Source organism: Cotesia typhae, unplaced genomic scaffold (assembly GCF_013202065.1).
Source record: "Cotesia typhae breed Kobodo isofemale line unplaced genomic scaffold, CoteBio_Ctyphae scaffold_13, whole genome shotgun sequence".
Lineage (NCBI taxonomy): Eukaryota > Metazoa > Arthropoda > Insecta > Hymenoptera > Braconidae > Cotesia > Cotesia typhae.
The window spans coordinates 823,149-836,143 of record NW_027423774.1 but is presented as its reverse complement, the minus strand read 5'-3'; the positions used below and the strand labels follow the sequence as shown (position 1 = coordinate 836,143).

The window sequence follows — 12,995 nt, the reverse complement described above, 5'->3', positions numbered from 1 at the left end:
ATTCATATTGGTGAATATTGTGAGATATAATAGAAGATACATATCTATCACATTACATCCTCGTATATTAATACTCTATGAAACGTATCACTGAATATTTATCGATGATATGATCCATAAAAAATGTGGACGAAATATTTTAAATATCAATTTCACTATAATTGAAATGTCACTTTAATAAAACATTTACGAAATAATTTATTCAAATTTCTTCATCTGCTTGTGTTACGAGTAAATTATTGTAGTAGATATACATTTACATTAATTGCATTTATTATTATTATTATTAAGATTGGATCAGTAAAAATAAAAAAAAAAAAAAAAGAAAAAAAAACTGTTACTAATTATAATATACAAACATGAATTTTGTTAATTTCGGTCCTAAGTAGAGAAAAATGAACAAATTTGACCTACTCCTTCTGGCGACGGAGATAGCGACCTTAACATTACAAGCATTCTCAACATCATGTTTAATTGAAACTTGTTTAAAAAATATAATTGATATTATGGCATTCTTTAAATTTTTTTGGCAATAAATAGTCTTAATAGAAAGGAATTAATTTTTTTTTTTACATAAAAAAATGTTGTCTAATAAAAACACAAGTTTTGTAACAGGAAAGTTATACAAACAATAATAAATTATGTTATTATATTAATACAACAAATTATATTATTTTGTAACAATATAAAAATTTATGATTTTTACTATTTCTAGACGTGTCTGCAATTGATATCAATCTCAGTGCATAGCTATTAGGTCGTGTGTGTCGGATGGGCATTTCTGATATACATATGTATCAGGGAAAGCAAAATAAGGATCAACGATCTGGAGAAAGTCCTGTGCACCTCCGCATTGTATTATACATTTTTATTTATAGCCACATTTTTCGGAATTAGTTTTCATGAATACATTTATTTCGCTACGAAAATGAAACTTAATTTTTTATGTTTGATAAAGTGTTGATATTATTTAAGAGGATCCGGGACAATGTGAATAAATATTGGAACTAAATAAAACATTATGTAAGAGAAATAAATTTTTTTTTGTTTTTCTAACTCAGATCTAATTTAAGTACAGTGAAAATTTTTTCAAATTATTAAAAATTTAATTTTTTGAATTTTTATTAGGATTATTGGTAGAAAATAGAAAAAGTAAGACTAGGAAACTTCGACATAAAAAAAATAAAAAATATTTATTTCCTTGCTGTGATTATTTTTGGATCTTGGGTCACATTTAGCTCCGATGTCGCGTTTTGCTACGAGATATCTTTTATAAAATAATTATACTTGTAATTTAGTTTTGTAAAGTGTGAGCATGAGCAATGAAGGACATAAGAGTTGTGAAACGGTAATTTAACAATTAAGGACATCATATGAACATTTACAAAAAACAACCGAGTACATGAGTTTGGCTTGTATTAGTGAGTAACACATCAAATGAAATAATATCATTATCTAGAACTCAAACATGTTTTCAATAATTATTTCCGTCTTTCTTTTTTGCAACTTCTCTTCACGAAGTACAGGTACATTCTTGAATAATATTTACAATAACAGAACGGACTTCTTTTAAATTTTGAATATACTGTTGAGTAAATAGTGTGACCAAAAAAATTAGGATATTGATTTTAATTCGATTATTGACAAATTTAAAACCATAAAAATTTAATATCTCGCATCTGTGAATATTTGGATGTGACAAAATTTAATTTTCGTGAAAAATTTTTTAAAATTGGAATTTTGATTTACTTTTGTAAATCATCTTCGCTATGATTATTTTTTGCGACCAATTTTTTTAGCTTAAAAATCAATAATAATTCAAATATATTTAATCATTTTTGGTTTTACCAAAAACTAAATGGTTTAATAAAAAATAATGTTAATTTAAAAATCAGATTCGTTTAAGCCCAACCTTGAAAATTAAATATTTGTAAATAGCTCTTTTGATTTTTAAATACAATAGTATTGAATAAGTTTGATTATTTCTTTTTCCTGTTGAAATAAAAAAAAACTTAAGGTCTAAACAAAACTGCAATTGAATATTGAACGAGAATGTTCCATACCTACTGACATTAATAAAAGGTCAGAGAAACTTATGCGACGTTTCTCGTCGATTCACTCACCAGCGACTTTTGTATCAGCGGTATTCGTCGTCTTGAAATTAGCGCCGTTGATTATGCAATTTACTTTTGATATTTACTATTCTAAATACTTGCACATAATCATTATTGACCTTACCGTTTGTGACATTTTCAATATGTTCAAGAGTCTGATGAATTAAAGTATTTTTTTACTACAGTTTTGGTTCATTCTTCTATTATTAATCCACAAATTCTAAAAGCTATAAACAATATGCACCTGCACGAATTTATAATTGATGAAAGTGTAGACAATCACAATATATTATTAAAAAAAAAAATACATTAATATTTAAACTGTAAGCTATCATTTTATCGGCATAATTATATAACGTTTTCAAACAACGTCCTCGAGTTTTTTCAAGTTACATTTTAACGATAATAACTTTTATGAATGCAATGGTTCTTGTTCTTCCTTCAAGGTTGGTTGGGTTTAATTATTTTTCTTTTCAAATTCAGCGATATTCTCCTTCAACCCAACCTTCCGAATTCTTTAAATTTTTTCTCAACTAACATTTTTTAAAATCAACGCGTTCACCTCGACAAACTGCCTATTTTTGTATTACATTTGTATTTTATTTGAATCGACATTCTATTTAAAGCTCCGCAGGTTCTGTCAATTCTGTACACACCCATAGGATATGGATATCACTCCTTAAATTAATGACCTCTTATTTTGACCTTTTACTCTATATCTAATACGTGAACAAAGGCCTATAAAGATACGGCCACAAAAAATTTTTATTTTAAAGTTTATAATAACACTTTCAAATACCTGTCTTAAAATAATTTATTGCAACAGTTGTTAAGATGATTTATAAATATACACAGATAACTGAACGGCAAGAGTGCATAAGGGTGGAATTTAGCCGCTGTATTATTGTTATTGATTCACAAACTTTTCTTTAATTTTTGATAAGGAAAAGGATAAATTCTTTTAATTTGATATAAATTTTAATGAAAATAATTTTTGCTTTACCACCCTCGTATATTTTGATTTGACGTAAATTTATATGAATTATATATTCATAGAAAAAATTTCAATTACAGTTTGAAAAACTATATGATATAAAAATAATATTTTATTCACAAGTTAAACTTAAGTAAATGCGATCTCTCATTGCATTTGTATACGACAATGGTTTCAGAATAATTTTTTAGAGATTGAATAAAATTAAAAGAAAAATAAAACTGTAAGAAGAGAAATAAATAAGAATTTTTTCTGTAATTGCTACAATGATATAGAAAAAAAAATTATGTTATTAAGAATCCATCAACTTTTCATTGAAAGCTCTAAACAGATTCAATAAACAGATTTAATTGGTTAAAATATTATTTTTTTAAAAAGAAAAATTTCAATTTAAAAATTTTTGGCGTCAAATTATTGCATTTTTAAGATAAAAAAATTTGATTTTTTTGATGATTCAATTTTTTATAGTTAAAAACAATTAAATCATTCAGAAATGAAAAATAGTGTCATAATCCGACTTTTAAATGTACAATCAATTTTCTTAAAATACTTTCGACTCATTTTGTTTTATTATTAATTTACATTTATACATTACAAAAAATATCGGAGATGTTAAATTTATTATAACGAAAAATTTGAGTATACTCGATTTAATGAAAAAAATGAGTATTAACATTTGCTATTTTTTTTTTTAAAAGAGCATATCACATGTTTAAATTTCTAATAAAGAGACAATAAATTGCTCTAGACGTATGAGAAAAATAATTGCCATTATAGTACCAAGCATTTTACTTTAAACGATGAATGTATGGTATAAAAAATATTTAGATAATCTAATATTAAAAAATTAAATTTTTTTATAATTAATACTTCGATATCATAAATAATCATCCTCTGTGGTAAGGTTTACTTTTCACTTGAACCTCATCTTGCTGTGTTTCTTCGGTTTGCTCTTGAACTTTACCTCTACTATTACTTCCAAATCTTCCGCGAGTTCCTGGTCTAGTAGAGGACTCACTGTTAGAATTACTTTTATTTCTTCCGCTCAATGATCTACCAAATAAATAAATAAATTGTATATAAATATTGGTATTAATATATTAGTAAAAAAAAAATATTTTTTGTGACTTACTTTGATTTTAGAGTAGAAGCTTCGACGGATGAATGTGTGGAGGTTTCTCTATGAGTACCAGCTTGAACTCGTCGTCTTTTCAAAGCAGCCAAAAGATCTTCATTGGTTCTGCAAAAATAAAAGTTATTTAAAATTTATAATAAAAATTTTTATCGAAAAGATAATGATATTAAAAATGTATTAATACCTGAATGATCTCATGATACCTCCAGCTCGGAGTTTTTTTGATGCCTCTGTTGTGGTGGTTGGGATATCTTCTTGTTCAGCATTTTCATCAACCACTTCATCATCGAGTTCTGTCTCTTCTTCTACAGCTTGTTCAACTGGTTTAGATGTTGTGGTTGTTGTCTTTAAAATAATAAACAGTTTGAATTTATGTTATACTTTTGCAGAATAATATAAACTCGAAAAAAAAAAAAAAATAACAAGAAGATAACTACGTGGATAACCTTGAGAGGCCATTAAGTCTAAATTCTGATCCTAAATTTAGCTTGCTACTACCAAAAGATTCTTACCATGTATAAATTTCGGGATTCCACTCACGTGGACACAATAGAATCCTTTTATCTCAAAAAATAAGTGATTTACGAGAAACAAGTTACAATTATGATACTATAAAATGCAAATGTAAATAATATACTCTTCATTACATTTTTAAAAAGAATAAAGTTCAAAATTATGATCTTATTTGATGGGTTAAAGTAATACACTTTTATAGAACTGGAAAAGAAGAAACAAAAGGTTCGGATTTAATTTGTCACTTTTAGCTTAAAATTTTAGCTTTGGTATAAATTTAGCTAGATAATAATTTTTTTATAATCAGAAAAAAATTACAATTGATTGAAAAGAAATATCTAATTAAGTTTTTTTTGTGATAAAATTTTTCTTAATAATAAGAACCTTACTGAGGAAGTTTTACGACCAATTGGAGCTCTTCCCCGCGGAGATAATAAGCTTCCTAGTCTGCTTGCAGGTTTTGCAGGTGCTTGAGTGACTACTGGAGCTGCTGGTTCATCTTCATACTCGTACTCGTCCTCAGCTAATGTGCAGCTGATCAGGTAAAATGCCAATAATCTTAAAAGAAAAACAAATTTCAACATTTTATACAAAAAAAAAATGATTTTGATTAAAATCATTCAATTATGATTATCAACTCAGTAAATAATTTTTAAAAAAAAAAAAAAAAAAAAAAAAAAAAAAAACTGTTTTTGGTAATAATTTTTTCGAGTACAATTTATCAACTTTTCTTCCTGCATTCCAATTAAATTTGTTTACATTAATTAAATCAACAAGATATACCAATACTAACCGGTAGTATATAAAAACATACTATTATCTTCATACTATTTATAAAATTTTTTTGATCATGATACTTAAACTCAAAACGATTTTTTTTTAATTTACTATTGATAAGAAAATTTTCTCAACTGATTTCTACAATCAGTCGTTTTAATTATCAAGCTGACAAGATTAACTTATGAATTTAATAGCAATATCTTTCAAACGGCTACCAACGTTCGTATTTAACCTGTGACATTAAAGTATCCGGAGTCTCACTTTCTCTGGCCTTTTGATCATGGCATGGGATTATATAGTAATACATTTAATGCTTTAAAATACTCCTATGGATTCATGAGTAAACATACTAAAACTAAAAGTATTAAGATTGCAATTTGATTCAATTTATATTATACCTAGACATTTAAATAAAAATAAAATATTCAAAAAATTATTTCATAAGCTCAATCATATATAGAATGAATTAAATTATTTTTAAAAATAAATTTATGTAATTGTTAATTTTAGCTCAATACAAGTATTTGTACTTCATTGCTTTCACGTAAGCCGATGAAAATGCTTAAGTTTAGCCAGTGGAGCAGTGAAAGTAGACAATCGAAGACACAACCGGTTATATCGTGACAAATCATAAATCAATTGAAATATTAATAATAAAATTAAAATTCTTTATTTGGAAATTTTATCAATCAGCTCGCTGTAAAACAATGAATGCATTAATAAAGATAATATTTATTTATTGATTTTATTAACGTTTAATAATATTTTACGTAGAATAAATATACTTCTCTTACTAAAGTTATGAAACAATATTTGTTTTTTTAATATGCCTTTCGTCAGTATAGTTATTTTATTAGAATTAATTTATCATAGAGTGTAATGTAATAAATGGCATAGGTTTCTATTAAAAACTGTTATTTTAATTTATCGGCAAAATAAATAATGAGAATTAATCACTTATAATAATAAAAAAGAACCTAATAAATATTAATGCATTTCCGCATTAGCAGCCGTTCTTTACTTTAATAATTCAAAATTAATTGACAGAAAACTATCGAGAAAAACTAATAAACGAAAACTTGATTTCTGAACACGGAAATTTTTTCAACTAAAGGGATTTTTGCAACTAAAAGTAAAGAAGTCGGCCTTGGAATGTTTCTCACGTGACAATAATCACACCAGTTACACCAATCAGTAATTAGGAATCAGAATTCGTCAGGTATTTAAATATTAATATCGCGAAATTTACATTCGAAGTAAACGAGGTTATTATCCACTTGTTTAGTATTAGTATCTTGCTAAATATTTTAAATGGAATTTAAGTTTCGTTATCAGATCAATGTATGTTTGCAAATTTGATAAAAATAAAAAATCAATCTATTGATTTTAATTTTATCAATTTTAATGAGTGAAATTTTGAACTAAGATTTCATAATAAAAGTGAATGCGAAGATACTAAATGATTTGGCATTGATACATCGAAATTGCTGACCTATATTGAGTTGCGATACACTAGAATTATGAATATCATCGACGAAAAATCGGTTTCTTGAAATTATATAAAAATTGAATGATTTCAATAAAATTTGATTTTGCTCAAATTTTTTTTTTTTTTTTTTTTTTTTTTTGATTTTGTGGACTATCGACTGAATACATGGCACGTAAAAATAGTTTATAATGAGATGCTTTTTATGCATAAGGCATAGCGAAAGTATACTAATCGAATAGAGCATGACACTCCTGTCTACACTTTTATTTGTGTAAATTATATAGTACATGATATACCTGATTAGAAAATATTATTATTTATGTATTGAAGTCATATTTTCTATTTTAATTTTTTAATAATTACTAAACTATTTTTTTTAATAATAAAAAAATGATAAAAAAATCCCTAAATCGTATTGATGAATATTATAATTTTTCTCAACGAGTAAATTGTCTACTTAGAGTGTAAAAAAATTTTTTTTTGTCTATCATTCAATAAAAGTACTTAAATATTTGTCAAATTTAAATTTAATATCGTTGAATGTTTTGTTACTTTTGATGAATATCATTTTTTAAATTATTGAATTCAGACCATATGTTTTTTTTTAAATTCATAAAATTTTAGAAAATATATTAAATTCTACAAAATAAAAAAATATGGAACAACTAAAACTGAGACGCGAAGATTTAGTTAATAATTTGCAATGATTACGATTGTCATACGCGCTATTATCTAAATATCTAAGCATATGTGTATGAAAACTGATGGAAAAATTAAAAAAATAAAAGTTAAATTTATAAATTAATTGTAAAATATTAAATACAATAATAAAGAAGAATTTGTTTACTCACAGGAAGATTGTAGGCCTCATGGTACTCCTGTGATCTCGGCTGGGTTAGAAATGTTTCTTCGAGGATGCTCGTGAGTTGCTGACGAGGAGGTGGAGGAATGGTGAATAGAAAAAAGAGAAAGAACCGATCACACCACTGCAATGTGGAGGTTGTGTACTTTCAAGTGCCGAGTCAAATTTCCCTCTCCTCTTACGATTTTCGTTGTTACACATTTGTCATAAACATATTTATAATATTTAATACTAAATACTTTGAATTTTATAGAATAAATTTACATAAAATTTAGACAATTTGTAAAAATAATCAATGACGACATAAAAGTTAGAATTTACTATCTGTTCTGTCATTTATTATGTCGATGAGAGAGTATGCTTTCGATTGTTACAAAAGCATTTTAATTACTATTGAATTAAATCTAGATTTTTTCAGTTTTCAACTCTTCTATCTACATAAGAATATTTAAGTAATTTCTAAAGTTTATTTATCGGAATTTTTTTCGAAGGACTTTTTGAACTGAGTTTACTGTTATAGAAGTCGGGAAAACTGCAGAAACTCACAAATTGGGATTAAATTAAAGCGAATGAAGAAAAATTTTAAAAACAGCCCACATCCGCCAGATTTTCATGTATGAAAAATTAAATTATCTTTTTATCAAACTTGCAATCATATTGATACCTTATTAAGTAGAAAAAAAATGACCTTCTTATTTCATAAGATTAATTGACAGGTGTAACAATCCTTTTGTAAAATTTGAACATTTAATAAAATATAAGAACGAAAAAATAAGTGATTTACCCCGATGAATAAGCAGCCTCAATTAAAATTTCAACAATCAAAGGTACTGTTCTATTTTTTTTTTTTTTTTTTTTTTATCAAGTGTAATTAATAGAGTATGGGAAAAAAAGCAGACAATGAGTGGTGAGAGCATAGATTTTTTTTCTGCCGACAACTTAAAAGTTTAACAATCGTATTATGAGTCGTTCAAAATTAAGATTTTGAAAAATAAGTTCTAAAAAATTTTTTTTCATTTTGGCTGCTGAATTTTATTTTCAAAATAGTAAAATAGGGTATTTCTGTTTAAAAATTTTTACAAAAATCAGTAATAACTTATCATAATAAGCTTCAGCTTCGAAAATGTCACTTAATTTATTTTATCGTCACTACGCAACACAACAGGTCTCTGTTATACTCTCCAACTGTCGGCACTTTAGAAACTTTAGCTCTCCTGATGATATCCAGCAGCGGTCTTTCTTAAAAATTATTATAATAATATAGTTGCAAGACATGACTCCTATTAGTTACGATTAACTTAATTAACATCAAGTTTACGGTAATTCTTCACTGAATAAAAATTATAAACGAATTTTCGTTTAGTTGGCTTTCCGTTAAGTTGACTTCAGATTTCGGATATAGATTGACAGCAAGTTCTAGTTAAAGTGACTATATCAAGGATCAATTTATGTAAGCATAAATTATTTACATTTCCTACTGAAGATACGAATTATAAAAAACTTTCCAATATTTACATACAATGATCATTTAAATATTCTTAATATAATTTCAAGCTAAAATAGGTATTACCTTACTCTCATGACCACAGCCCATCATTATTATTTACTTTAAGTATGGCAAAGTAAAACATCTTTAATCCTCAGTATCTTTTCCGCAAAAACATTTATAAATTTACCAAAGAGAAAGTTTTTATCATTTTTTTCTTTTTTCTCAATCTATAAATATAAGTGGTCCTCATTTATATAAAATCCTGAATTATTTAAAAAGAAATTCCTTTTATACGTGTACTAATTATTTATTGCAAACATCTATATCTTGTTTGAAGAAAAAATTTTTTTTTATATCCAACATATTATTCTTCTAATGAATGAGTAATTCAGATAAGCATATTTAGAGTTACTATATTTCGAACTTGAAAAATATCTGCTGTCTACACATTTTAGATAAACTCGCAGACTAACCGCTACGTGGCGCGGAGTTTGACTTTTTGTTCCGACTTAGATACTTGTTCCAGAGTTGTTAAAACCGATTTTAGAACGGAGGAAAGCATACTTACCTGGCGCAGAGGATACCGTGATCAATAAGGCGGTTCCTCCAGGACGAGGCTCTTCCATTGCACTACGGTTGAGCTGACCCCTGCGAATATCCCTAATGTGGATATCTCGGGCGTATTATTTTTGGTAGTCGGGACTGCGTTCGCGCTATCCCGGATAATATATTTCAAACACAATTTTATTTTTTTTTTAGATTAGATTTAGATTTTTTTATAGAAATTAGCGAAAATACAAAAACACAACTAATTATGTTAAAAATAAAAATTTTGTGTAATTAACTATTGATTTAAATGATTCTGACATTAATTGACATCAGAAAATAATTCGGTTTAATTAAACAAATAAATTTGTGTTAATGGTATTAAAACTGACTTGTAAGTTTTTTTAATTTTAACTTGAAAACATATTTGTTTGTACTACTTAAATAATGAAAAGCAACGAAGAAAACCCCAAATTCAACCATCTTATCTTAAATAATATATTTATATTCGTCTGAGAGTACGAAAGTTCCGTTAAATTCAAATATGAGGTCACGGGCATTGTACGTTAGTGTTAGAGAATTCTTGAGCGACACTCCTTGTGTTAACTGCAATATATTTTGTCTTAATTTAATTTATTTACAAAAAATGTTCAGATCCTTTTTTAAAATAATTATTTTGCTTTCCCTCAAAAATTTTTTTCCATTTATTTTTTTATGAATTCTAATTATTAGATGTTTTTAAATACTAAAAATTAATTCGGCTCAACTTAAAAGTTGTTGGTTGGGTTTAACCCATAGATTTGGAAAAACCCACCAACCACAAAATATACCGAGTAACTTATTTATTTCTTTCTTTGATTTAATCATGAACCACAATATAATTTATTATTCTTCTTTCTAGGATGAAAATTAATTTTATTTAAAAATATTTAAATTGATGCAAGTCGATTATAAAAAAAGGAAGAAGGGGATTAAGTTATTTGTTTTGATATTTAAAAAATCTCAATAAATTTCATGATTTTTTACTCCGTCAGTAATTTAAATTTTAGAAAAAAATTATTTTCAATAATTAAAAATTAAAAATCCTGATGAGTACATCCATAGATAGATATATCAAATGTTATTCACGGTGTTGTAAATAGTAATCGAAATAATTACAAAAACTAACGAGCATATAATTCAAGATCGATTATTATTACTTAAGTTATCGGATCAGTGAGTGGGTCGCCGAGATATAGAGATAATGTTATAACTTCTCAATGAATTACCAAGACGTACCGTTGCCAGATGTATCCATAACGGAACAACCACTGTGTTCTAAATACGTAAACTTGAATTCAGTATTTGTAGCTACATAATATAAATGATCATCATCTGCGATGTTTATTCAACTTTACTTCCAAAAAAAAATTTTTTCATTTATAAAATTAAGAAACTAGTTTTAATCAGAAGAATATACGTAATTTTACCATTTTAAAGCGTCCCACTAGAAAATAAATAGAAAAATTTTATCAAGATTTTTTGTAACGCTTCAACTTACAACAGACAGTTGATTTATGCTCATCATTGTCGCTTAAAAAAAAATTTTTTTTAACTAACTACTGACACAAAATTTATTCGTGTTTTTTTTCTCTTATTCTCTTATAAATTTTAGTTTTTTTAATGACAGAATATTTTTGTTAAAAAGAATTCCTTTGTCTGAACATTAATTCGTAAAAAATGTGATTTTTTAACATAGCTGTCCGGTAGTAATACAAAAGTTCTAAACAATTTAAGTAAAGTGGCATTGAGTACAGATTGTTCGTGATAAGAATATCAAAAGATAAACTTGCATAGAATATAAATTTTATTTGCGTAAATTTGTGTGAATGCTCAGATACTGATGTATAAAGCTATGAATATATCATAACCATCAACCCTGACTTAGCAAATAAAAAACTAATCTAATTGGAGAAAAATGATTAGATTTATGATTACTCGAACTTCATAATATTTTAATTGGAAAAAACGTAAACAAATATACGCGTAAGTGTATACAGTAATTGCCCGATCACTAGCACAGGGTCATTGACTTTTAAGTAGCCTAACAAGTTTATATTATTATGTGTTAAATGCTTTATATAAATATATATATATATATATATATATATATATATATATATATATATATATATATATATATATATATATATATATATAATGCGAAAAAAATATTATTTTGAGATTAGGTTAGTCGAACACAGTACGATATATTAAATTTTATCAAAGATGCAAACTAGTTTATATTAATGTTACATGTCCATATAATTTATAATGAAAATATTTTTTTTTTTTTAAAGCAAATGTTAAATGTACATTCTCCAATTTTTTTTTTTAAAGGAGTTTTGGAATAAAATTTTTAATTTATGCATCATCGATTATCATCAAGAACTCTATGTTTATAAGCATCTCAAATCATTCACTGTATAACTTCGATGACATAAGACTATTGAGTCAAAATATGTTTATATAAACAAAAAAAAAATTTATTATAATAATTTAAATCGAATCATTTCAATTTTCTTGTTTTATTTACAAAATATACAATGATTTCATCTTGCAATGACAGTCAATGGTGCGACAAAATATATATTATATTCTATTTATAAACCAACATACAGTTTCTAATGTACAAGGACAATAATCTTTCATTGGCAGTTCAATAATTCAATATCAATATAAGCATGAATATAAATTGAGGCGGATATTTATTAAAGATCTTAGATTCATTAGCTTCATCACGAGCTATGTATTATTCAAGTGCAAACTCATGTGAACAACACCCGTCAAGATTATATTGATAACTATGCTCGATAAACATTAATCCGTAAATAATATTATGCATTACATTGAGTTGTATTCAATTCTGGTCTTATCTAAATAAAATGATGTTAAAAAGAATCATCTGGTTAATTCAGGTTAATCGACTTCAACTAGGTGGAAAAATTAGTGATACAAGTGCATTTACTATTTTGTGATTCAAACAAGAATGACACTCTTTCAAGCTACTTGGCATACTTATTCTATAAAATTA

General features: G+C 25.9%; 1 protein-coding gene and 1 non-coding gene across 2 annotated transcripts; one reads left to right on the top strand and one right to left on the bottom strand.

Moving 5' to 3' along the window:
• Window positions 1-3,697: 3,697 nt before the first annotated feature.
• Window positions 3,698-8,217, bottom strand: LOC141534910 (uncharacterized). The gene is made up of 5 exons (XM_074254551.1): window positions 7,877-8,217; window positions 5,146-5,314; window positions 4,428-4,588; window positions 4,241-4,348; window positions 3,698-4,161 (listed from the first exon to the last, which is right to left on the bottom strand). The coding sequence occupies exons 1-5, from the start codon at window positions 7,894-7,896 to the stop codon at window positions 3,996-3,998; spliced, it is 624 nt and encodes a 207-aa protein (XP_074110652.1). The 5' UTR covers window positions 7,897-8,217; the 3' UTR covers window positions 3,698-3,995.
• A 1,719-nt stretch (window positions 8,218-9,936) lies between these two features.
• On the top strand, window positions 9,937-10,098 carry LOC141535565 (U1 spliceosomal RNA). The gene has a single exon (XR_012480617.1). It is a non-coding gene; the product is annotated as a U1 spliceosomal RNA (small nuclear RNA).
• The last annotated feature ends 2,897 nt before the right edge of the window (window positions 10,099-12,995 follow it).